General features: G+C 40.4%; 1 protein-coding gene across 1 annotated transcript in view; it reads left to right on the top strand.

Moving 5' to 3' along the window:
* Nucleotides 1-26,341, top strand: part of LOC134226474 (Na(+)/H(+) exchange regulatory cofactor NHE-RF1) — a 78,222-nt gene extending 51,881 nt beyond the window's left edge. The window contains exon 2 of the mRNA XM_062707277.1: nt 23,607-26,341. Within this exon, the coding sequence (XP_062563261.1) occupies nt 23,758-24,594 (837 nt within the window). The 5' untranslated portion in view covers nt 23,607-23,757 and the 3' untranslated portion in view covers nt 24,595-26,341. The remainder of the gene's footprint in view (nt 1-23,606) is intronic.
* Nucleotides 26,342-27,265: the final 924 nt, after the last annotated feature.

Genomic DNA, 27,265 nt, shown 5'->3' with positions numbered 1-27,265 from the left:
CCGCTTTACTCCTCAGTACATAATTCCTACATTTGGGAAACATAGTTTGTTTCATGCAACAGTATTTAAAAAAAACGACAGCATTTATTTTATTAAATTTAATTTAAAAACACTTCTATTTTAGTTTTGCAAGTCTTATAAATAAGTTATTTTGAATGGCGTTAACTACGAACTACTTTGCGACTTCCTACTCAAAGAATTCTTCGTCTACATGTCACGCGTGTTCCTAATGCCGGTGAAGCGATAATATAATTGAGAGATGGAAAACAATTAAATGAAATTGATATTCATTGAAACACTCCGTCCATCTCTAATGAATAAACTAGGTAGAGGTAATCAAGATGTTCTTCTCTACACAATCTCGCACACTGCAATGTATCAAACCGCTCCTCACACGAGAGGGTCAAGTTCTCCACCGCGAAGTCAAAGTTCTTCCACCTTGGCCCGGCTCTGATGTTGCTTGCCATTCTGCTACTTTTTTTTCGCCAGCAATTTGTTACAGCTGAGGAGAAGACTACTCGGCAGTTACCGTGGAGATATGCAGATCTCAAGAATTCTGATTCGAAGGGAAAAAAGTGCACTTTTTCCTCCCTATATAGGCTCTGAATCGTGCAGCTTAGTCCGGGGTCAAACCGCACCACATTTGCCTACTTTGATCCCGTGTGAACCGGTTTTCCCATCATCTGCTGGGCATTGACGGCAACTGCCTACCGACCGGCCTACTACTGCTGCAGTGCAGCAGTCCGGTGCGATGGTGTTATGAGAAAACGGCGATAAAAACAGAGGAAAGCATACCGGCGGGAAAATTTTCCGCTGTTCTCTCTCTCTGCTCACGACCTCAGACAAGATGGGCCGGGTAGTGATAGTGGCAGGTTTTTGATCGAAATTAATATCAGCAGAAGTCTGCTGATATTGTTTCTTGCAACTTTAAAAGCCGGATTTCTTGGATAACAGAATTATTGCAGTAAAGTTTTGTATTGAAATTATTGGAAACGTAATCGAAGTTCATATGACAACATAAACTGTATATTGACAAAAATATAAAATCTCCTTGTTTATAGAATTTTCCAAACTTCTGACCACTGTGTCTCGGAATGAATATGTAAGTGAACGATAACCATATGGTTACTTCATGATACCGCCAAGCTCTTGAAAACCTGTCTTCGAATCAAACAAATTATACACACCACTCTTGTCACAGCTGCATTCTAATGATGCATAATAGGGCGAAAGAATGTCCATTTCCCTGCATTAGATGCTTTGTAAGATTTTATCGTCATCTGACAGTTATCTCAATTGATGGTGCTGGTGATCATCTCTCTTTTCTTTCACATCAAATACCTTTAACTTGTGCTTCAACCTTGAGGCACATATCTAAGGCCTCCAATCACAGAAAATCCCCACCGTGCAAGTGCTTTTTGCGTAATAAATACTTCTGAGAGATAATTTAATATCCACTAATAAGTATGTCTGAATAATATGAATATCTGTCCAAGTGCGGTCAAGTTGGATGCTAAAATAACTAACCTCGCGATGAATAGGTGCCTACAAGCAAATGCGATTTTTGCATAATCAGCCATCACCGTACGATTATTATCCAAAGCGGTGTCGTCTTCCCAGCAGACTCGCCAGTAATTTATAGAGCTGATGTCACATGATCGCTTCCCCTGCAAAGCAATCCAATCGCGCACATCAATTTATTCAGCGTTTCTCACGCTGCAGCTCGAGTTGCAATGGTGTTTAAGAAACTATTTGTTTTTAATCATTTAAGTCGATTCAAGAAACGTTCAATATCTGAATTTGTTAAAAATTAAACACGATAACCATTTGAATTCAATTGAATTCATAACTAAAACTAGCCTCCCAAGTGCTGTAATGACTTGTACGACAAAATGAGTCGCGACTTCCTCGAGTTTGGGAAACCCTGCAACAACGTATTTGCTGATGATGCGCTGCGGGAGTTGGATTATTTGCGATCATCGCACGCGTGGTTTTCAGTTAGCGAAGCGTCGCGGCATTGCAGTCAGTGCCTGTATTTCCTGATGGCGGTGGCTGCGATTCCGTCATAATTTCCGCACGATGATCATCTGAGCTGGACGGAATGCATATGGTCTAATCAAGTCGAGTCGAATTCAATTTGCGACGACTGCTCGTGATGTGAGAGTCACGATGGAGGATTTTAATTAGTTTGTTCTGTTGGTTAAACGATTGATGGTCGCAAATATTTTTCGCCGGCGTGGGATCCGCCGAAAGTGAGTTTGCAGTATTGATTTTTGATTACGGTTGGATCAAGTTCTTTGTGTGCAGGCTATTTTTTCTTTCAATTCTTCATTTCTGTGATTTTTTATATCTCGGATAAGTTTATCGCCTAGAGAGCAGACTATCGTTATGGATTACCGTTGCAAGACTTTATAGTTGTGTAGTAGTAGAAACTTGATTTTCGTAAGATTTTAACATTTTGATTCTCTAAAATAACTTCATGGCATAGCGCTTACTTATAATAGGTGAATATGTCCGAAAAAGATTCGAAGTTTTCTAGGACAATATCGAAAAACATCATTTTTCCTTAACTTTTTGGCTTTCTTGGTTCAATAATAAGACGTTTTTTTCAATACTGAATAACTTAAGAAACAAATATTAGTGAAAAAAAAGTAGTTAGCTAGTACGAAAATTACTTCATGCGTTCATGTACCAGTTAAGGTCACTCCTGACGGAATCCAAGTTTAAAAGTGCTCGCGTTTTCGGGGGCACACCACTCGATACGGAAACAACACACAACTGTCATTTTAATTATTTCACGCATGCTGCGACGCAGCAAAGCTAAATCAACAAAAATGACAGTTGTGCGCCGCCTTTGAATCGAGTGGTGTGCCCCCGGAAACGCGAGCACTTTGGAACTTGGATTCCGTCAGGAGCGACCTTAAGGGGAATCGGGGAATCACTACACACCGTGTTTTTTTTTCTTTTTTTTTACTCTTTCTAGCATTGTCATTTCGTAACTAGCGGCGTATTTCGGTTTTCAGTTGTTTGATATAACTGTAAATGTATCAGTATGTAGATTGCGAGTAAGCACGCACCGGTGATGCTTTTTCAAAATCATATTTGGTGTAGAAAAAAATTAGGCATTCAATGATGAAAATAATGACGATTTGATGATTGTTCGTGCTTTCCGTATCACCTTAATGCAGAAAGCGATATTGAAAAAAAAAAAATAGATGTCAACATACCCCGAGCAGAAGCCTGCGAACTGAATATAGTTAAATCTCCATGAGTCGGTATTGAAGGAATCATCGAAATATCTAGATGTGGAATAAAAAATCTTTGAGAAGCTATTTGAAGGGACCATCACAGTAAACAAAAAAATGTTTTTTCATTTCGTTTGCCTTCACCAACTACGAGCACCAATTGCCCTTCAGCTATAGATTTTGCCTCACCACACCACTTAGGTCTCTTCGTCAACGTGAGGAGATACTCCTTGATCCACCTTCTCCAAAACACATCCAGTTGATGTTGCACTTGATGCCATGATGACCGTATACATTTCGTTACATCAGTTGCCTCAACCGCGGGTTGGCGAACGCCACAAGAGTTTCCCAACAAAAAGTGGTTCGGTGTAAGCGCTTCGCTTTCTTCCGACGTTATTGGTAGATATGTAAGTGGCCGTGTATTTACGATGGCTTCAGCTTCTACCATGAATGTAACCAACGCCTCGTCATCCAGCTTGCGATTGTTGTTGTACGATGTGTTCACAGCTGTTTTAATAGAGCGAACCATCCGCTCCCAGGCTCCACCCATGTGGGGAGTACCTTGTGGATTGAATACCCACCTGGTAGAAGTCCCAGTGAACTTTACTGCCACCTCCCCATTTTTTTTCATTCAGAAGTCTTGCGGCGCCTAAGAAATTCGTACCATTGTCCGAATAAATCTCGGCCGGTGCACCTCGACGGTCGATGAAGCGACGAATGCTCTTGATACACGAATCCGTAGTGAGATTGTGCGCCACTTCGACGTGCATTGCCCGTTTTGCAGACACGTAAACACGGCTATCCAGCGTTTAGCGTTGCTTCTACCGACTTTCACCGTCAACGGTCCAAAAAAGTCCAGGCCAGTATAAGTGAACGGTCTGACGAACGACGCCATTCTGGCTAACGGCAGCGGTGCCATGCGGGGAATCTGCGGCACGCTCTTGTAAATCCGACACCACTGACACGCCTTGGTTACCCTACTAACTTCTCTTCTAAGCCTCGGAACGTAGTATAGCTGGCGAACTTCGTTCACTACCGGGAACTTCGTTTCCTTACTAACATTTGGAGCTGCTCCTATTCTACTATCCATTCTAAGAATACCTTGCTCGTCTAGGATTGGACACAGTTGAAACAGGGGGCTGCTTTTACCTACACGTGTCTGCTCATTCGTGGGCTTCATTCGGTTGTTTTTTAGGATCACCATCTCATCCGGGAGGCAATGCCACTGTGTCTCGCGGATAAGAAGGTTCTGTTCCATTCGAAGCTCTTCTGACGTTAATGGGCCTACGTAAATCGCTCAAGCTTCACTAAACTCCCAGGAATTTGAACGGCCACGTGGGCAAAGCATGGACGTAGCTCTTCCTCGGTAGGTGATTCTAGCGTTCTTTGTGCTGGCCATCCTGCTTCCGGTAGCTGTAGGAAAGCAGGTCCTTTGAACCAGACGCTGTTCGCCTTTAGGTCTGGGCCGTTTCCCCACTTTGTGGCGATGTCCGCAGGATTTTCTTTGGAAGGGACCCAACGCCAGTGTTCGACATCGGTGATTGGACGCCAGGAAAGCCAGCATTGCAGCCAGGAAAGGACGGTTGCTGAGTCGCTCCAAAACACTTTCCGCGTGACGTTTATAGTATGATTTTCTTCGATGAATTGTGACTGCCGAGCACCAAGCACCGCGGCCTATAACTCTAGGCGGGGTATTGACAGCGTCTTCAGGGGGGCCACCTTTGTTTTTGCCGAAACAAGTGTACATCCAGGTAATCCGTCTGAATTCAACATGCGAAAATAAGGCTTGCGACATCCTTCACAGCAAAAAAAAATATTAAAATGCCGTGACGTAACTTTACGAGACGTAACTAATATTTCTATGTAAAACTTGATTTTACGTATTTTTACGTCAAATTGATCCATTTTGTACATCGCGCAACGTAAATTCTAATTGATAAAAATGTTTCTATGAGTGTGCTAAACTAGTGTAATATTACCTGCTTAATTAGAGAATATATTACAGTAAGAATGCTGCACATCATTTTTGCTTAGAATCAAACAAAATATTACATTTAAAAGTAATATATTACGCAAAATATATGTAATATTACGTAACCGAATCACAACTGTCAGTCAGTCAAGCGATAAATTCTCACTTTGAATTTTGGTGTTTCGTTCGTCTGAAGCAAAACATATTTTGTGGCAAACGAAAATCTTCGAAAAGATTATTTCTCACGGACATCGACAATTTCAGCAAGGAATCAGCATTCGACCGGTACAATGGAATCCACCAGGTAAGACAATCTCCGATGCACGAAAGCTGCAACAAATTTTCAAACTGGTTCCCTTTTTCTTTGCAGGACAATGATCCGGCGGAATCGTGATAGTTATCATCAACAAACGAGTGCACTTACCTAGGAAGGAAGCAAAATTAAATTAAACCACATTTTTGGAAACGTACTGTGTACGGGTAAAGGAAACGAGGACGAAGCAGAGAAATCTAAAAGGGTAACATATTCAAAGCACGAAAATAATTCAAACTGAACTGAAATCAATATGATATTAGCTTTTCCAACTCATTTTTGCTTTGTTGCTGATCGAATGATCATGTGGAATCTCAGCAGCTTTTCAGACAGTAAACGAACTGGGGAAAATGTTCTGATCTCCATCTCACTGAACATATATTCATCTCATCGCGAAACAAAAAAATACGGCACCAAATTCGTCGCTTCTTCTTGTAAACATGAGAAAAATAATTAACAAATATAAGAAACAAATTAGGTTCCTTCCCATTGCTTTGTTTTTGATGAGATGAACATCGGAGCTATGAGATGAAATCCAGGAGCAGTTTCCCCACTTATTGTAAACGCTCTACCGATTTTTACCAAATGAATAAAAAATGGTTATGTCTAGTAGGTTAGTCCTACAGTGAAGTGCTCTGCCGGAACTAAAGTTTTTGGTCAATTATAAAAGTATGAACTATAAATTTAAAATTTAAAATATTTTGAAATATGAAGACCTGAAAATTTTTAAAATTCTAAAATTAAAAACAATAAAAAAACATAACCTAAAAATAAAAATAAAATATAAAAACACTTGAAAAAATAATAATTCAAAAATTATATTCAATTTGAAAATAGTCCCATAAATTGCTTAAGAAAAATCTAATCCAGTTTCTACGGAAATTCCTTTAGGGGTTCTTCCGGAAATTTCTCCTACAGTTCCTTTCAAAATTTCTTCTGAAGTTTCTCCGGAAATTCTTTCAAGAGTTCTTTCCGAAATTCTTCCACGAGTTCCTTCGGAAATTCCTCTGAAAATATCTCCGGAAATTCCTTCAAACTCTTGAAGGAATTTCCGGAGATATTTTCAGAGGAATTTGAAAAATGAAAAATCTGAAAAATCTACCAGAAGTTCCTTCAGAAATTCCTCATAGAGTTCCTTTGGAAATTTATCTAGGAGTTTCATAAGATATTCCTCTTGGAGTTCATCTGGAATTTACTCCAATATCTGCTTTAAAAATACCTTCGGCAATTATTCCAGAAATTTCTCCGGAGGTTCTTTTAGAAATTTCTCCAAATCTTCTTCCTGGAAGTTTTCCAGAAATTCCTCCAAAGCTCTTTCCTCCAGAAAATCTCCGCAAGTTCCTCCAGGAACTCCTCCACAAGTTCCTTCAGAAATTCCTCCGCAATTTGCTCCAGTTCCTCCAGGTATTACTCCACAAGATCCTCCAGGAATTCATCCGAAAGCTACTTCAGGAACTCCTCCAATAATTTCTTCGAAATTTCCTCCAGGAATTGCTCCGGAAGTTTCTGCAGGAATTCCTCCAGAAGTTCCTCCAAAAGATCCTCTGAAGTTCCTCCATAGATTCCTCCGGCAATTCCTCTAGGTATTCCACCGAAAGTTCCTCCAGGTATTCCTCTCGAAGTCCCTCCAGCTATTCCTCCGGCAGTTAGTCCAGATATTCCTCCGGAAGTTCCTCAAGGAATTCCTCCGGATTTTTCTCAAGGAATTTCTCCGGATGTTCCTCATGGAATTCCTCCGGAAAATCCTCCAGGAATTCCACCGGAAGTTCTTCAAGGAATTTCTCCGGAAGTTCCTCAAGAAATTCCTCCGGAAAATCCTAAAACATCCCTCCAGAAGTTCCTCCAAGAATTCCTCCGGAAGTTCCTCCAGGAATTCCTCCGGAAGTTTCTCCAGGAATTCCTCCGGAAGTTCTTCCAGGAATTCCTCCGGAAGTGGAATTCCTGGAGGAACTTCCGGAGGAATTCTTGGAGGGACTTCCGGAGGAATTCCTGGAGGAACTTCCGGAGGAATTCCTGGAGGAACTTCCGAAGCAATTTCTGGAGGAGCTTTCAAAGAAAGTATTGGAGGAGTTCCTGAAGGAGCTTTCGGATGAACTCTTGGAGTAACTTGCGGAGGAATTCCTGGAGGAACTTCCGGAGGAATTCCTGGAGGAACTTCCGGAGGAATTCCTGGAGGAACATCCGGAGGAATTCCTGGAGGAACTTCCGGAGGAATTGATGGAGGAATATGCAGAGGAATTCCAGGAAGAACTTCCGAATGAATTCCTGGAGGAACTTCCGGATTAATTTCTTGAGGAACTTCCTGATGAATTTCTTGAGGAACTTCTCGAGAAATTCTTCGAGGAACTTCCGGAGAAGTTCCTTGAGAAACTTCCAGAAGATTTCCTTGAGGAAATTCGGGAGAAATTCCTTGTGGAAATTCCAGAGGAATTCTTGGAGGAATTTTCGGAGAAATTCCTGGAGGAGCTTCCTGAGGAACTTCCGGATGAATTCCTTGTGGAACTTCCAGAGAAATTTCTTGAGGAACTTCTCGAGAAATTCCTTGAGGAACTTCCGGAGAAATTCCTTGAGAAACTACCGGAGGGTTTTCTTGAGGAAATTCCGGAGGAATTCCTTGTGGATGTTCCAGAGGAATTCCTTGTGGATGTTCCAGAGGAATTCCTTGTGGAAATTCCAGAGAAATTCCTGGCGGAACTTCCGGATTAATTTCTTGAGGAACTCCCGCAGGTATTGCTGGAGGAATTTCCGGAGGAAGTCCCGGAGGAACTCTCGGAGAAATTCCTGGAGGAATTTTAGGAGGAATCCCTGGATAAACTTCCAGAGGAATTTCTGGAGGAACTTCCAGAGGATTTCCTGAAGGAACTTTTAGAAGAGTTCTTGGAGCAACTTCTGGTGGAATTACTAGATGTACTTTCGGAGGAATTTCTGGAGGGATTTGCTGAGGAATTACTGGAGGCACTTAAGGAGGAATTTCTGAAGTAACTTGTGGAGTAATTCCTGGAGGAACTTGCAGAGAATTTCTGGAGGAAAGAACTCTTGGAGAAATTTCTGAAAAACTTCTTGAAAGAAGATATGGAGGAATTTCCAAAAGAATATCGAAGCGAAGATTTTTTCGAAGCAGATTTCAGCCTTTGTTCCAGAGGAACTCTAACAGCAATTTCGGGGACAAATTCTAAAGGAACTCCTGGCAAACTTTCCGTAGGAACTCTGTGGGGAATTTCCTAAGAAACTCCTAGATAAATTTCCGGAAGAGGTTCTGAAGGAATATCTAAAGGAATTTCCGGGAAAACTTCTGGAGGAATTGACGGAACAGTAACAGTTTTTGGAGTTCTTAGAGGAATTATGAGATAAATTTCAAAAGCAACTTCTGGAGAACTTTTCAGAGGAACTCCTGGACGATTTTCGGAAGGAATTTCTGAAGGAACTCCTAGCATACTTTCCGCAGGAATTCTTGGAGGAATTTTAGGATAAATTCCTGCATGAGTTTTCAAAGAAACTACCGGGGGAATGTCCGTAGGGACTCCTTGTGGAATTTCTGGAGAAAATCCTATAGGAATTTTGGGAGGAATTCCTGGAGGACTTTCCGTACGAAATACTGGAGGCATTTCCAGAGTAATTCCTGGAGGAATACTCGAAGGAACACATGGAGGAATTTTCGGAGGAACTCTTGAAGGACTTGAAGGAAGTATTCTATCGGTGCATAAGGCTACCAAAAATACAAAAATCTCTTAATACTAATCTACCCGATAAATAAAAACAAAGTATTGCCAAACTTTTATTACATTTGATACAAATACAAAAAATCTTTGTTTTACAATGCTGTTAGTTGAAACGAAAATCAATGATTTGTTAATGCATTGTATATTGACGTGCAAAATTGTGAGAAATGAAATAAAGTATTAATTTTTATTGAACGTATATTAGAAGCATGAAAGAAAATTCCCGAACAACCCCTAAACCAGCTACCGGAAGCGAGGTTCTTGCTGGCTGGTTATTACGTTGTTTTTATTATTACGTCGAACATATTACGTCTTACATCGTTTCATTTTGGCGATTAATTGCCAATTACGTCACCTTTTGTTACCTAAAACAGATGTAATAATACACACGATTTACGACGGCGATGATGTGCATCAAATCCGATGTAATATTACAATTTTTTTTTTGCTGTGTTGATCAGGTTTGTCCAATTTTTCCACCTTTGATTCAGACCGTCGTTTACCTTCTCATTCTCCCACTGTGTCCCCTCTCTCCAAACTTCTTGTAGCAGCATTTTTCCTTGTACCACAAATAGGCTCAGTAGACCGAGCGGATCAAAAAGCGACATAAGGCATTTCAGCATCTGCCGTTTCGTTGAACGTTCGTCGTTGTTTATCGAATCGATGATTTCCGGTTTCAATTCGGTCGAGAAACTGAAGCAGTCCTCCTTCGTTGACCACAAGAGCCCGAGGACCCGCTCATAGTTATTCTGTTTGTCTGCAGTGAAAGCTTTATCTTCTCTGGGCAGAGATTCACCCTTTGCGTTCAAAAGCTCACTGCTGTTTGATAGCCAGTTCCTCAGCTCAAAACCAGCTTGTTGGTGAACGAAGCGTATTTTCTGGGATACTTCGATAGCCTCTTCCGTGGACTCGTAGCTCTCTAGAGAATCATCTACATAGTGGTTGTATAACATACCTTCGACAGCTCGGGGAAAAAATTCTCGGAACTCTTTGGCGTTTCTGTTTTTCACGCACTGGGCTGCTGCTGGGGAGCATATTGAGCCGAAAGTGGCAACGTCCATTAAAAACACTTCTGGTGCTTCGGAGGAATCGTTGCGCCAAAGAAACCGTTGAGAGTGACGATATTCCTGTCGTATATAGATTTGGTGGAACATTTCCCTTATATCTGAGGAAACTCCGACATGGAATTGACGAAATCGTAGAAGAACTCCAGGAAGTGATTTCAATTGATCTGGACCTTTGAGCAGCACTGAATTAAGTGAAATCCCGTTTACAGCCGCTCTTGCATCCCATATCATTCTAACCTTGCCCGGTTTGCGGGGGTTTATCACTGCTCCTAATGGTAAATACCATATACGACGCATGTCAGCGCTAGCCAGTTCTGCATCAGTTGCGCGATGAGCGTAGCCTTTGAGCTGGTAATCTTCCAGTTGTTGCTGTAATGATTTCTTCAATTCTGGATTACGGTTCATACGTTTTTCTAAACACTCAAGACGCCTAAGCGCCATGCTATAGCTATCAGGAAGCTCTATGTGGTCGAACTTCCACAGAAGGCCGGTCTCGAAGTGGTCGCCTACCCGAACAGTTGACTCCTCTAGTATTCGTTGTGCACGCTTCTCTTCATCCGACACAAGTGGTGCTACTGGTTTCGTTCCAACTTCGTCCGTGGTGAAGAAATCTTTGACGAGATCGTGCAGCGTTTGATCGGCGACACATCCACAGGCATGGTAGTTGATCGACGTCATCTGACTGTTTTCTTGTTTTCACAGCCACTGGTTCGCGTCTAATTCCTTCTCGCGTATTCAATGGAACCATCAACTCCAGGTTGTTGATTCCGATTAGCAGTTTTGGAGCTGCTTTGGTGTAGCTTGCCACCGGCAGTCCCTTGAGATGCCCGTGCTGCTTCGAAAACTGATCATTTGCGTAGGTAAGTGAATACTTTCTCCCATCAGTCGACGAAACGATTAGCGACATCTGCTTCGACTCGTTCTCCGTTCTAGTCATATTCCAAGTGCACTGGATTGTACAAACTTCCAACGTCCATCCACCGAAAGAGATTTGAAGGCTTGGCATTCCTGGATACGATGACCAATTTTCTTGCAAGCCAGACACGCCTTGGCTTCCACCGCGTTGATTTCGGCTCTGATTTTAGGTTCACTGTGGTGCGCAATGATACTTCCTCTTGCCCTAGAATTGTTCTTCGTTGGAGCACTAGGTCCTACACTGCTGCTGGCGTACACGGTAACTTTGCTCGCTGCTTTCACTACACTGGACATAAAACTTCCAAACGTTTTTAGATTCACTTCCGAAAATCCCTGGAGATATGAGCCCCATTCCATTTGTAGATGTGGTGGTAGTTTGGCAACGAGTTCCGCGAGGAGCGAAGGGTTTGACAGGTGTGAAGACTGACCTTCTAGGTGGTCGCATAGACTCTGTATAGACATTCCAAAGTCAATTATCGATTGGAATCTGTCCACCTGTTACCGTTACGTATTTGCTAATACTATTGCTAATTTAAATAATAAAAATATAAAAAAAAGTGTTAATTTTGTTAGTTTGTTAATTGTAATATTTATTCTAAATGTTAGTAAAATTATTGATTAAAATTGTTACGTTAATATTGTTGATATAATTAATTTAAAAATCACTCATAAGCTAAAAAAAAGAACAAAATTTGTTAAACACAATACATTTACACTGAACACAACGACGTTACATATGAAAATAATGAGCCAAAGGGAATAAAAAGTATTGCCACACTGGATACGACGACTACGGTATAAGAAAGGAAAAGGGAAAAGGAGGTATGAGCTACTGGGTTGCATTTAGCTAAAGTCTTTTCTGATCTAGAGCGCCAAGTGAGAAGGTAGAAAAGTTTCTAAAAGTTTTTCGTTACCCACCAAGCAAAGTTTAAAGCTTATAGATCGAGTATAATCCCATATCGGGGATTTGACCTATTATTTGGAATCAGGACCCGTTAACGTTCGCCTGAGAAGTACTGGTGAGACCGCCGCCCCCGGAAGGCCTTTTATAATCGTGGGTCACCCGAAAGTCCAGGGAGAGACTCCGAGGACATTGTTGGGACCACACCGTCGATTCCGTTCAGCCAATCGACGTCAAAAGGGCACAATTTGGTAATTCACCCGTTTTCGCTGCCTGTACGGCATTCTGAGCTACCGTCGAATCATCCATCCGATTGGTGGCCCGTTCCCCCTAAGAAACTACTCCGGGGTCCCGAAGAGCTCCAGCATCGGCCGGCCGCAACTACACGCCACACAGACACACACAAACACACAACCGTAAGTCGAAAAGAATATATCTAGAGTGCTTTGAAAATAGGTCGTATGTGCAAAAGAGAGTCTCTCTTTGGATCTATTCTCTTTGGATTATTACGAAACCATACGAAAGATTACTTTGAATTTCTTGGCAGATATCCAAAGACAATAGTTTTGTCTATCATGCTGAAGTGGAAATGTAGCAAAACATGCAAAACTAGCCGATATATTAACGAAAGAGAGCGTGATCAAAGAGAATCTCTCGTTTGCACATACGACCTATTCTCAAAGCAATTTAGATATACAAAAAAGAACAAGAACGTGTTTTACTTGTGTCCTTGACCCTGTAAGCCGACCCCAAGAGTCCCATGCCCTGGCCCAGGTCCTCTCGACCCGCTCAGTAAGACACCTTTGGGGATGGCGCTGAACGCACTTTTTCTAGGAGAGCTGAGATGAGCAACTCAGGCCTTCCATACAGCAAATGGAGAGTCTCCATAATGTGTGGTACAGATTCCGGTAAAAGCAAACGGCTTTTAACAGCATCGTATGCAGCACCGTTCAGACTGCGCTGAAAACGACACAGGTTTTCGGCACTAGAGTATCCACAAGCAAGTGTAGTGTTCATAAAACTGCTTATGAATACCGGCCAATCGGCTGGATTTCCGGAAAAGGGGGGTAGATCGCGTGGCATGACTTGCCTGGCGGCTAACTGCGAGGGGGAGGGGCAAAAGTGGCTATATTTGCGTTGAGCAATGGTGATTGCGAAGGCGAGAAGGCAATACTACCAAATTGCTTTATGAGATGTTGGATATTTTCTTCATTACTGCACTGCAGCGTATTTGATTGTAGAGAAAGATTATCTGGCTTACCTGGTGGTACGGGAAATAATACTTCTCTATGGTCAGCAGCAGCCTTTGGCATTGAATGCCTAGCAGGAACAGACGGTGGTGCGTTTGCCTGTGGGGGTGCCGACTCAGGAAATTGGAATGACTCCGGTACAGATGCTAGTTCTGGGAGAAAGGTCCGCCGCAAAGGATATGTCGATAGACCGTATGGTGCCAAGACTGGTGGGGGCGCCGATACAAGTCCAGATACCGTTGCAAGTTCGGACGTACATGGAGGAGCCTGGAGTGTCCAGCGGGACACTTGGGATACTGATGGCAACGGAATAGGTTTTTGTCCGGAAATAGCTGATGGCCCAGAAGAAGCAAAGTTTGACATCGAGGCCAGCGTATACACTGGCGCTTGGTATGGTATTGATGGCAAGTTGGCTGTTTCTGCTTGTTTTGTCGAAGTAAGTTGCTGATCGGTGAGGGGGACATTTCCCGGGGTAGACTGCGCTAATGGTACTGTCCTTGCGATCCTGTTGAAAATAATACCTCCAGCAGCATTTTGATCCTGGTTCGGATCTGTTTTGGACCCACCTGTTGTTGCATCGGCGCTTACCGATCGACATGTCGATCGTTGGTTAGGCAACAAGGGATGCTTGAGAGGACTCAACTGATTATCACCATTTGGAAGCTGCGTTTGGGCCGAAACATGACTAACAGCGGCAGTAGCATGTGGCCAGGGATTGAACTTATCATTTCATTATCATTTAGTATTCAGCCAATAACTCATTCCAGAGGCGGAATTCCGAAAAGTGTTGTATGGCGGACTTCTAGCGCTGATTCCCCTCTACAACTTTGTCTAAGGGTACATTGCTCCATGTCTAATATTAACAGCGTGAAACACTAGGAACACTCAATATACTAAATGATAATAAGTGTTATTATCATTTAGTATATAAAATGATACTAGCGTTTCCCGCGGAAAATATTAGACATAGAGCCAGGGCCGGATTTACAGGGGGGCCGGGGGGGGTGTCGTGGCCCCGGGCCCCCACAAATCTTATGTACCAAAACCAACCTTTTTTGTACATTTTGGGGCCCCCACATCAGTCGGCCCCGGGGCCCCTTACGACTAAATCCGGCCTTGCATAGAGCAATGTACCCTTAGACAAAGTTGTAGAGGGCAATCAGCGCTAGAAGTCCGCCATACAACACTTTTCGGAATTCCGCCTCTGGAACGAGTTATTGGCTGAATACTAAATGATAATGAAATGATAAGTTCAATTCCTGCATGTGGCTCCATCTGATTGGAGGGTGCTGGCGGCGGAAGAGATCCTGTGTCCGCTGGTTTGGGACCAATGATGTCGTCTTTCTACTCTGTACATGTGTTCACCCAGTTTGCGAGGCTAGTTTGCTTTCTTACGTGGCTGCGTCTGCTCCGAACGCTCTTGTTGTCATCGTCGAGATCCAGTTGTGATTCCAGCAACTTATATCTCTCCTCAATAAACTTTTCTTTCATGACTTGAAGCTCTTCCAGCTTTTCAAGCTGTAAGTTAGCTCTCGCGGACTTTCCCGAAGTCTGGGAGCGCCGAGAATTGTCTTGTCTTGTCTTGTCTTAGCACATGCACAGCCAGTATTGAAAAGCATCCTGGAAATGTCGGTTGTATTTCCGAGCATTTTCTTGTCTGCATTAATATTTGCAGCATATCATAAATAATATGACACAAGTATTAAAACGGCCAGGCCCACCGTGCAGGCTTGAATTTGGAAGAAAATCCATAACTTCCCGGCAATCAGATTATTTAGTAATAAATAACATGATCAACGAAGAGTTTTGAATCTACGAAAGGAAGAAACGGGGACAGCCGTACCAACCGTTTCACATTCAAGGGGAAAGATGATTGACGAATCGTTGGGAGTGACTTTGCTAAGAAGATTAATGTACACTCCTTGGGTCCTCGACGTTTTGGGATGAGACACAGTTTTTAGTCTAGTGCCCTGGCTTATACACTGATGGGCAAAAGTATTCGCATAAATTCAGATAGATTACTATGAAAACATGACGAATACTTATGTACATCAGTGTACATATGGGCCTAGGTTTAAGCGCCATTACTCGCTCTCTGGAACGAGAAAAGAAAAAAGAAACAAAAGCGATGAAAAACAAGCGAAAACTCATAAGACGATACAATTATACCATATTTTTACTTACAACATCTCCATGTTTACTTCGTATTGGCTTCATGGTATACAATACTGAAAGTAAATAACTAGCTTCAAGTATACCACATAATCTCTTCTAATTTCAACCGTTAACAGTGACATGCGTATGAAAAATCTAAAAAAATACATTTACTGTATTTTGTCCTAGAGATCATATCGCTGCGGTGCGTAGTTATTGAGAACGAGTGATTCAACCAAACACGAAAATTCGTTTCACTACAAATGTTGTGGCTTTTTTCAAACAGCAGATTCACCTCATTTGTTATAACAAACACTAAGACGTGAGAATAATTGACTTTGAGTGTTGTGAAAAGTGCTACCGCGGCCGCCCAAAATTACGTTTATGTATGAGAAGATGAGCTTCCAGAGTATGTTATGTATGAAGTTTTAAACATCGACTCATGGAGAATCGACCATAATAAATTTTATTAATATAATCAAAAGAAATGTGATGCGAATAAAAATACAAGAAATGTAATGAGGATGACGATAGTAATAAATATAATGTAATTACCAAACTTGTATTGGACTTACAAGTACCATTCCTTGTGTGAGAATTCGTATCGGAAGCCAAAGTGAGGTAGGTTACCGAAATGTACCACTAGTCTTGTCGTCTTCAATCGCCATCCAGTATCCGGCTCCCATCGAGGGTCGTGTTTTTGGTGCATGGAAGCAAGTTTGACAACATCCTTGCATGTTCTTCTCCGCCTGGACCTTCTCGCTGTATGTCGTTCATTTTCCGCGAACTTGTTTTACTTTCTTGGCATAAAGTGTTCGAACAAACAGAACTGAACAAACGAACTTTCCTTCTTAATTGAAAGGTATCGATGACATCCAATCCCGAGCTGGCTTGCAATGTTTGGGTTACTCTACTGCTCGGTTGGACCTGCTCACTGCTGAACTCGGAATATGAACCGTCCTCCTAATCAAGAGCTGCCGGTTGTCGATATATATCTCCAATACTGTCTTCGAGTTGGTGCTACTACTGCTGTTTTGGGAAATCTGCTCCGGACCTTGCTGACTAGCACCGAAACCTCTGGGACCAATGAATTCCCACTCCTTTAAAAGATTTTACATTTTTTCAAAAAATAAATGACAGCATCACGAACGAAAAATCTGCCGTGCGACCGTACTGACTACTGCGATCGAACTCCGAAGTCTGGGAGCGCCGAGAATTCGCGTGAAACTGCCAAGGTCTGTTTGACATTTTTGGCAAGACCACGGTCGATCCTTGATCGAATCGGTGACGCTGGCGCACGAGAAGTGCCACCACGTCTGACAAAAAATGATGCAGATTAAGATCACCTGGCATATCCGGAATTGATTTACCTGAATCCATGTATCGACTAATAGGTGACGATTTTTCAAAAGTTTGTTCCCGATAGCACGAGAGGCCGGAACGTCCTTCACAAGGTCGATTTCGTTAGCGTAATTACAACACAGAGTGTATTGAGTATTGTAGATTAGCTTTTGCTGTAATTTTATTGTTTGATTAATTTTAGTTGCATAGAACAAGTTTTCCATTCGTACTTACAAAAATCGGTTTGTGTAGATTTAAGGACAATTCAATCGTACTCTGTGTCTTATGATCGTTTTCTGCAGGATTAGTCTAAATTTTAGGTTAAGTTCTAACTATAGGGATCCTTTACTTACAATTTGCATGAAATTAACGTTTTTTAGATAAGGAACAATTGTTTAGGATTACAAATCGAATTTAGTTAGCTGTAAGATAATTTCACTTTAGATTAAGGAAAGAAATTCACATATTTAATAAAAATTTACCATTTGAGTTTAACAATATAGTTAGCACGTTTTTCTCTTGGATAATAGAAAGTAGCTTGACATCTGAACGTTTTGATCAATCGTCATCAGGGATGCCAGAAGATATTTTCATATGTCTTCACAGTCGTTTAAAAATGTCTTCAAATGTCTTCAATATTAAAATAACGATTATTAGCGAGCAATTTCAAAATCCAATAGGTTTGTAAATTCAATAATCTTCTTGTTTTACTGATGTGGAATAATATTTATTTTTTTAACATACAAATTGTTAGAATTCAAGAGAATATTCTTTAAAATTATTTAATTTTTTTATGAAGAGTTTCCCCTGGATTTTGTACTGAGGCGGATTTTTAACTGAATTTTCATGTGGAATTTTTCAAATTTCTTTTTAAAGAATACCCTGTTGGGATTCAAAATTTACTGTGAAATACTTGAAGAAACATCCAGAGAATTTTCTTAAGGAACTACCGGTAAAATTTCTAGATCAACTTCCGGATAAATTCCTGATGGAGCTTCTTATAACTTCTTTTGGATGGAGCTTCTAATTACTTCTGGAAGTCTCCTGAAGAAATTTCCTGAGGAAATTTCCTGTTGGAACATCCAATCCTGTTGGAACATCCAAAGGATTTACTGAAGAAACCTCCGGAAAAAGTTTAAAAGGAAGTTCCGGAGGAATTCTCCTAGGAACTTAAGAAGGAATTCCTGTAGAAACTTCAGGATGAATTTCGGATGTTTTTTTTTTCTGGAGGAATACCTGAAGGATTTTCCTGATGAATTTTTGAAGGATATTCCTGAGGAATTACTGAAGCAATTTCCGGTGGAATTCCTGAAGAAACTTCTGGAGAAATTCTTGGAGGTATTTCTAGATGTATTCTTGGAGGAGCTTCCTGATGTATTGCTGCAGAAATTTCCGAAAGGAATCCTGGAGGAAATACCAGATAAATTTCATAGTATACTTCCGGAGGCATTCTTGGAGAGTCATTCGGCAACTTTCTTAAGAGATCTTTCAGAGGAAGAACTTCGGGAGGGGTTCGTTGTGGAGCTTCCACCGCAATCCCGGGAAAACTTTCGGAAAAAATCCTGGAAGAACTACTGGAGGAATTCGTGAAGGAGTTCTGGAGAAACTTCTGGAACTTCTTCCAAATGAAGTCCTGGAGGATTTTTCGGAAAAATCCCTGAAACTTCCGGACAATTTCCTGGAGGGATTACAGAAAGAATACCAGTACGATTTTTTGAAGAAATTCATAGAGGAATTCGCAGAGTAAATACTGGAAGAATGTCCAAAAATATTTCTAGAAGAATAATCAAAGGAAGTCAAGGAAAAATTTAACCAAAGTTTGTAGCAACTTTCCTTAATTTCTTCTAGGCAGATTTTCCTGTAGAAATTTACCTTAAAAATTATGAGAAATACTCATTTAACACCAGCATAATTTCAATTTCTTATTGACATTCGTAAGAATTTTTAATGAAAATTAATTGAGACAATTTTCTTGTGGAAATTAAAAGGGATTTATTGTGGGAATTGTGGAAATCAAGATGAATTTTCCGTTTAAATTTTGGAGGATTTTCTTTATGTTTTTTTACGGAAATTATTAAATATAAATTTTGCACTGAATTTACAATTTCAATTCTCTTGAATATAGACAAGAAATTCCTCATAATTTTCATCGGAAATTCATTAAAAAATTCACAGAAAATTCAAAGAGTTTCCCGTCGAATATTTAGACGAATGGACATACGGAAAAGATCAAATGAATTCGAAAGGAATTTAGAAAAAGATCAGGTTCTAGCTCAACGATTGAATAGATTAAATCAAGTCATAGAAGAGTTAAATATATTTTTGCCGTAAAATAAAACGGCAATTGCGTTCCAATGTAATGATCGAAATACCTTTTTACATACACGCCATCGGGATTTTTTTAACCAGCGCCTAACTCTAAGTTAAGTGCGTACGTATGAAGTCTAAAATGCGTTGCATTTATCAGCCAGCTAGTGTGAATGTATTTTTATGTTTGAGATTCTAAGCCCCAGACAAATTATAACTACTTATCTATTATAACTTTTGTATTTTTTTGCATAATTTACATATGGTTGGGATTCAGCCAAACCGCACCAAGCGGCTTTTTGACTAACTTGTGATATTTTGTTCGCAAAAGACAAACGGAAAGTATTTCATGTAAAGTCATGCGTACATTTGTTGTAAGGGATCCTCAGCTATGGCGTTGATCGATGTCCGATGCGATGTTTGACCAAGTGAATCTATTACATGAAAACCTTGGCAAAAAATAGGAAATATTTCATTGGCGCTTGGTGTGATTTGGCTGAACCCCGACCATATATAGAAGTCGCAGAATTTATAACTAAGAAATAAAATTATATTTTCTCTCGCTGGCTCTTCAAGTATAATAAGTAGATAAGTCTTCAAATATTTTGAAAAGTCTTCAAAATGTCTTCACGAAATAAATGTCTTCACAGCGATTCAAATGTCTTCAAATTGAAGACATGTCTTCAAATCTGGCATCTCTGATCGTCATTCCAGCGAACCGTCATTCTGACATGTCCGTCAAATCATTGTCCTAACCGTTACCGTAACGTGACCACAAGTGTTGCCAGTTTCAACATCTATAGAACAAAATTCTAGGGAATTCCTGAGGAGTTTGTGAATAAAATCCTCAAGCAGTTTTTTAGAGGAACTCCTGAAGGAATATCCAACAGGTTTCTCCAGGATTCCTTCAAGATTTCCTCCAGAAGTTCCTCCAGGGATTCCTTCGGGAAATCCTCCGGAAATAACTTCAGAAGTAAATCTGAAAAATCCTTTTGAAATTGAAAAAAGGGGTTTTAAGATTTACTTCAGAATTTACCTCAGAAATTCTCTCGGAATTCAGAACTTGCTCCTGGAATTCCTTCGGAAATTCTTTAAATCACTCAATAAGACTTCCATCTTGAATTTCTTTAGGAATTTTTCCGGAAAATCTTTCCGAAATTCCTTTATAAATGCCTACGGAAAATATTTTGAGGATTCGATCGCGGATTCCTTTAGAAATTTCATCGGAAATTTCTTAAGGTATTGAAAAATTCACGTAGGATTGGATTTTTTTGAATTCATTTAAGAGTTCTTCAGTTCTTCAATTCCTATGGGAATTCTTCCAGAAATACCTCAAGGGCCTGTTCAAATTTTACGTGACGCAATAGGGGCTGGGGGTTGTTTGATTTTTGTTACGATTTGTTACTCAAAATATAGGGGGTGGGGTCTTTCGAAATTTTGTTTCGTGTAACAATTTAATTGCATAGAGCAAAAATATGTTCTATTCAATATTTACTCTCTGATTCAGAAGTACCTCTGATACCAGAAGTACTCATTTTCTAATGAAATACCTTCATTAGTACTTTCCGATAATCCTTCAGGAATTCCTTCGAAAAGTTCTTTAAGTACTCCTTCAGAAATTCCTTTAAAGATCCCATCAGAAATTATTGCATTCTTCAGTACAGTGAATTTCCGGATGAATTCTTCTAACAAAATTTCGGATAGAATTTTGTATGATTTCACTAATGGAATTTCCAAAGCAGAACCTGATAGGATTTTCCACGGAATTTCTGGAGGAGTTTCCGAGGAGATTCTCAAAGAAATAACCAGTTTTTTTTTTCATAACAATGATGGCTATTATAATTAGATTTCAGTGAACATATTCAATTTAAGAATATTTCCGTACCCCATCGTGCCTTTGTTTAACTCCTCTAGTGATCGCAAATACGCGATTAACGAATTTTTATGCAAACAGTGTCATGAGAAACAAGCCTTCACAAATTGTTTCTTATGCTTTTTATAGATAATAACTAATAAGCTAGGAATTCATTTTTTTGGTTAATTTTTCTTAATAACGATCAAGTTTGTATACAGAAATTGTTCACAAGTGCAGTTGTTTCATACTGCTAGCTGAACCTTATTTTACAACATAAATATTAGCTCAAAAAAGTCATGGTAGAACGATATTAGGGTAGTGCAATGATGATCAAGGATGATCATTCATGCTTCGATATAACGTACAACTTTGAAACCAAATGTATGTTATATCAAAGTTTAACTGTATTGAGAAATGTCATGGGATTGCTATTGCTAATTTGCTAATTTGATAACCACTTTTTCTATATAATTCTATATAATAAGTTTGTCAAACAGATCATTGCTTTAAATATTGAGAGCGAAATTATCAAACATTCATGAAATGTAATGATAACAATGCCACAAAATGCTGCTGCCGACGCCGATTTCAGATTTAGACCGATAGCATGTTAGACATAGTTATAGGATCCTATGCTTTACATGTCCATTTAAACTTCCTTAACCTAAGTTCTGTTCTATAACTGGTTGACTGTCGTAAGCACATAAATACATTTATTCGCAGGCATGGCATTGTCCCTGAGGAAAGAATAAAAAATAAATAAATAGGCAATTGGCATTTCTTAAACTTATAAAATGTTATTTTTTAAACAAATTTTTAATTTTAATTTGAGTTTCCAGTACACAAACCAGAGTTTATAAAACTTTTAATGAATTGCTTTGTTTTAAAAAATATTGCAGAATTCCTATGCCAAAAGAGCCAGTTTTAGCGTTTTAACCACAAAACACTCAGATAATTGTAAAATCTAACCAAGGTTCATCTAAATTTTATTAAAATCTATATATTCTTACCTATTCCTTATTTATGTTTCAAGTAAAGCCAATAGGAAATTCACATTCATAAAATAACCCGATTTCTCTAGTAGATATTAAGTGACAAATATTCCTAGTGTGGAAGGTCGTAGCCGTGTCACTGTGCCACCAAAGTACTCTTTAATGGGTGAAAAAGTATCCACTATGAAGTTAAATAGTTCAACTCATTAAAAGAGTAAACATCGTTTACTCATTAATGGGTAAACTGCTTGTATGTCAGATTAGCGAGTGATTTTTACCCATTATCTTAAAAAACTTTTATTGGAAAATGTGTAAAAATCACTCTTTATTATTTAAAAATTAAATTCTCCGAAATATTGAAATTAATCCTTATTATTAAACGACAAACATGTTATAATAAAAGTAAGCAGAAAAATAATATTATTTATTCAATAAACGTAAATGCACATCATAACTTTAAACAAATCAATACATAGTTGTTCTTTCCACCGGAACTGCAGAGCACCTTGAACAGCTGCACCAGAAGCCAATGCCGGAATCGAGGGTATTCCTTATGACCGCCAATCGTCTTTGGCTGTCTGGTGCACTACCAGCAGCTGCCCCTGGGATCAACCGACGCCGTCTTCGACTTCTCAAGGGGCCGTACACTAATTACGTAAGCATTTTTTCGGGGTTTTTCAAACCCCCCTCCCCCCCCTGTAAGATTTTTCCCATACAAATTATTTTTTATTTATATGGAGCGTAAGAAACTGGCAGAGACCCCCTTCCCCCCTAAGTGCTTACGTAATTAGTGTACGACCCCTCAATCTTTGGAACACCAGCAGCTGGCAGCCTCAGGAATCAGTGCCAAAGGTTCGCTGAAGACGACACTGTTGTTTGCTGTTAAACGTCTCAATCGTCGGGCTGAAAGAGACATAAATTAACGAATATTTAATAAAAATAATGGTAATTAAAGCAAGAACTCTTACCTCTTCGACCATCAGCATCTTGGTTTGTTTGTTCATAAATTTTAACTTGATTTTCACTCTTTAATGAGTAAAAACATGGAACTTGAAAATGGGTTCAAAATACACATTATGAAAAAAAATTAAATACTCATTATTTTGACAGTTTCATATATTGGAAAATAATGGGTGGTTTTTACTCTTTAAAGAGTACTGGTGGGTTTACAGTGTAGTTTATAACGCTTCATATTCAATCATCAGTTTCGATCGTTCCTACAATCAACGACCTTCCTACACAATAAATCATATTTTATCAAAAGGGAGAAGCACCAATCACGCAATGTGGAATCGCCGCCAATTCCCAGATTACAAAGATTACTCATAGCAAAAGAATGGAAAATGGCAATCACATTTTATCAAACACTTCCACTTAACGACCGGTTAATTGCCTTTTAATGAATAATGTAAAAGGGAATTCATTCACGATCCGTCATAAAAGCCACCCTAGCGTTCAACCTAAACGACAAAGTATTGTTCGTGTTCCATTATTTGTATCGTACCTGCGGCTGCCTTTATTCAAATATCTCTGACCGGTGCATTATCTCTCTCTTTTATCCTCTCTTCATTCCAGATTCTCTCCGAATCGCATCAAAACGGCGTGCGCGGAACGGACCACGACGACGACCATTGGGCGCCTCTCCAGCCCAATTATTCCTCAGTACCGACTGGTGGCAGCTGGTGATAAGACGTTGTTCGATTAGTATCGGAAGCAATTTAAAACAATGTCCAACAAAAAAGACAGTACCGCATCCAATGGGACCAAGTACGAGGCTCGTTTGTGTCACGTTGTGAAACGCGAGGACTTCGACGGTTATGGTTTCAATCTGCACGCGGAGAAGGGCCGGCCCGGGCAGTACATTGGGAAGGTGGACGATGGGTCTCCGGCGGAGGCGGCCGGCTTGCGTCAAGGTGACCGGATCATCGAAGTCAACGGAACCAACATAACCAACGAGACACACAAAAAGGTGGTGGAACTGATCAAGGGAGTACCGAACGAGACGAAGCTGCTTGTGATCGATCCTCGAGCTGACGCAGCAGATTTGAAGGCAGCAATTTCCAAAAATAAGAACGGTGTCAACGGCGTGGATGTTAATGATAACAGCAAACAGCAATCAACGATGGTGGACGCAGATGAGAAGAATAAATTGAGCAATGGCACGAAGGGTGATGACAAGCATGACGTCAACGGTGGCAGCACCAAGGAGGAAATGAACAACAAGAAAAATGCCGATATGAGTGCCAATAAAGCGGCAACGACGACAATGACAAATGGCGATGCATCGCAGAAACCCGTTGATCAGATTATCGAGGACACCAAGGCGCTGTCAGTGTCACCGGCGACACCAACCGAATCCAAGAAGGCGATGAATGGCAGCAGCAGCAGCAGCACCACCACTACCAGTACCACGAACGGAAGCGCACCCAAGGAAGGTCTCAAGCTCAACCTCAATATGACCGCGGCCGAACTACGTGCCCAGCTGGCGGCCCGGAAGAAGTACGACCCAAAGAACGACGTGTGCGATTTGCGCAAAAAGTACGAAATCATTCAGAAAATGTGATACGTTTGCGCGCGCGGTGAGGACGACCCTAATTTGGTATGCATGCATGCAAGACGAGCAGGAGTGATCGAGCGCGATCACCCTTGATCGGTTAGTTACTTATATTTTAGACGGTTAGTTCGTAGTAACATATTATTTTCGCAATTACAAATATCAGTATTGATAAAGAAGATTCTTCTGGGACTTAGAGAAGGAGTTCGATGGATATGGATCACTTGGGAATTTACGAAACCGGCATTCCAAGAATAACAATCATATAAGAAATATTTTAAAGATCAGACCAGTTTCTTGTTTTTGCACTAGCGTTTCTACGTTAACTAGTGACCAAATTTAACGTATTTTAGACTAATTTCTCAAAAATTCTACGAGTTTGAGCAAAATTTGAAAATAAAATATTGCACACCCGTATGCTAAGCGTCTTGAATGATCCAAATCCTACGAGCCTACTATGATAAGAAACAACACAATTCGCCTACTTTGATTCCCGGATTTTCACTGTACAGAACATCGATAAAAACGCAATTCGGGTCAAGAGTAGACGACACAGACGCGCATATCACGTTGAAACACTTAATGTGCTGAGCTATGATTGGCGTTAGCTAATCGAATGCGATATCAAGCACTAGTTTATGCCCCGAGCAGTTGAAAACAAAGCGCGGAAGACGATCAAATTGCGCGGAGGTATAATAAATGAAAAGCGCTCTCCTACTAATCGAACCCCTTTTTGTCGCGCCGACGTCATCACTGTTATCTACGTTCTGGTGGCTTGGAATGCGTGCGCAGTTGCGACTCATGGTTCTTCCAAGTCTAATTTCATCCGTTCCGATAAGATGCCGGTGTCAAAACAAAAGTGAAACAACCGGTGGAATGCTGTTCGATTTCGAAATTCCCGGATGTGTGGACTTACTTTAGGAAAGGTCCCAAGTGAAAACTGTACTATTTGAGAAATTTTAAATATTATGCTAAAGTTTTGGAAATGCTACTCAATGCAAAAAAGAAACAGAAATTAAATGCAAGCGAATTATTCACACTTAAGACTTAAGAACATTTCAAATGTTCGCAAGAAAAAGCCTGAAGTAATTGCACTAATGAAAATATGGTTCACAAATATGTACCAACAGTAAATTAATTAGCGGCAATAGACAGAGCCGCCCTGTTTGCTGAGGCCAAACTCCCAAACCGCGCGTTAGCTTTGAACTTTGCGCGCCAGAGGATTCGATTCCGAGCCGAACGAAGGTCACTGCGGAATCACATCCCAACGATGACGGAGACACCAATTAGAACCAGAACAAACGATAACAAATGAAGCGGGCGACACGAGGAACCATAAAAACTTGGGGACGGCCGATTAGAACAGCAATTAGCGGAACGGCGCGAGGACGTGAGAAAACGAAGGAAATGTGAAAATCACCTCAAGCAGTAAAATAGAAAACATACCAGCAGCAAAACAGCGACAAACAAATAAACATATGACGATAATAATGATGATAATGTGCCAAAATTTTCAAACAACCTCTGAAGAGCTACTACCTACCTTTTCGCCTGCTATCTACTTCCTATATAAAAGCAAAATACCTATTACTTTCGACGATATCTTTGAGATAAGCTTTTGATTGAGAAATTGAAGCGAAAAATAAAAATGAGATATAGCAAGGATACGGCAACCTATGGCGTTGTAAAACGTAGCACGTGTAATTAAAGATTAAAGTATGATAATATATTTATAGTGAACGTAAGTATAGTAAAATCTTTGTAAATTTGTTCTTCGAAATTCCCTTTATTCTGGTCTGCGAACAACACTGAAAGTAAATCATGGAAGTTTTTCTGAAAGAGCTGGCCGACCTTGGATGTTGTTGATGATTCTGCATTTTGAGTATATTTAACTAGCTGATAAGACATCTCTAAGAAAGGAGCGCACCTTCGTCACAATGTTTTGCCTAAAAATACGGCCCGTCCCTGCTCGCTCATGTTCAGATTCAACACGCTACGCCAGATCTATTCAATTTTTTCAAGCTTTTTTTTCACACTGCTACAATAAAACATCAAATGGCACGGATAGCTCTTTAATCTGTTGTTTAATCTGAGCTTCGCAAAGTAATGGTCCATAATATCAATATTGTCGGTTAAGCCAATTAGCAAAACAGGGGTGGCATTGCGCATCTCGACTTCAAACGAGCTGATCATGTGAATATTTTTACAAAATAGCTGTTGAGTTGAGATAAGCCAAAGGCCAAGACAATGTTAAAATCCACCCAGGTCAATCTCTGCTCTATTCAACTTATTATCTTTTGCCTTTCTTGTATGCAAATCGAATACTTAGTATATTATCCTCTCTTTCCAAACTTTCAGAAGCAATTTTCTTCTCAAATCAAGAATTGAGATTTATCAAAATTTGATCAAATAGAACATTGGAGATTTTTTTGGAGATCTTTCTTAGCAAGTTGGCTGCTCGAGTGCCGAGGTCGGCCTTAAGATACCGGTTGGCAGAAAACTCCCGGTTCTCCAGCACCACGACGACCCGAAACCAAACACTGCTCACTGCGCTGGATACTCCCCCGAGCCCGAACCGATGCTTATTCGCTGGTCCCTTCTCCATCTGCGCTGCAGCATTCCACGTGTCTTCATCATGAAACATTCGCCCTGCGATGTTGTCCGCCCCTAGGGCAAGCAT

Source organism: Armigeres subalbatus, chromosome 3 (assembly GCF_024139115.2).
Source record: "Armigeres subalbatus isolate Guangzhou_Male chromosome 3, GZ_Asu_2, whole genome shotgun sequence".
NCBI lineage: Eukaryota > Metazoa > Arthropoda > Insecta > Diptera > Culicidae > Armigeres > Armigeres subalbatus.
Note: the sequence above shows the minus strand (reverse complement) of the source record. Positions and strands in the feature narration are given on the sequence as shown.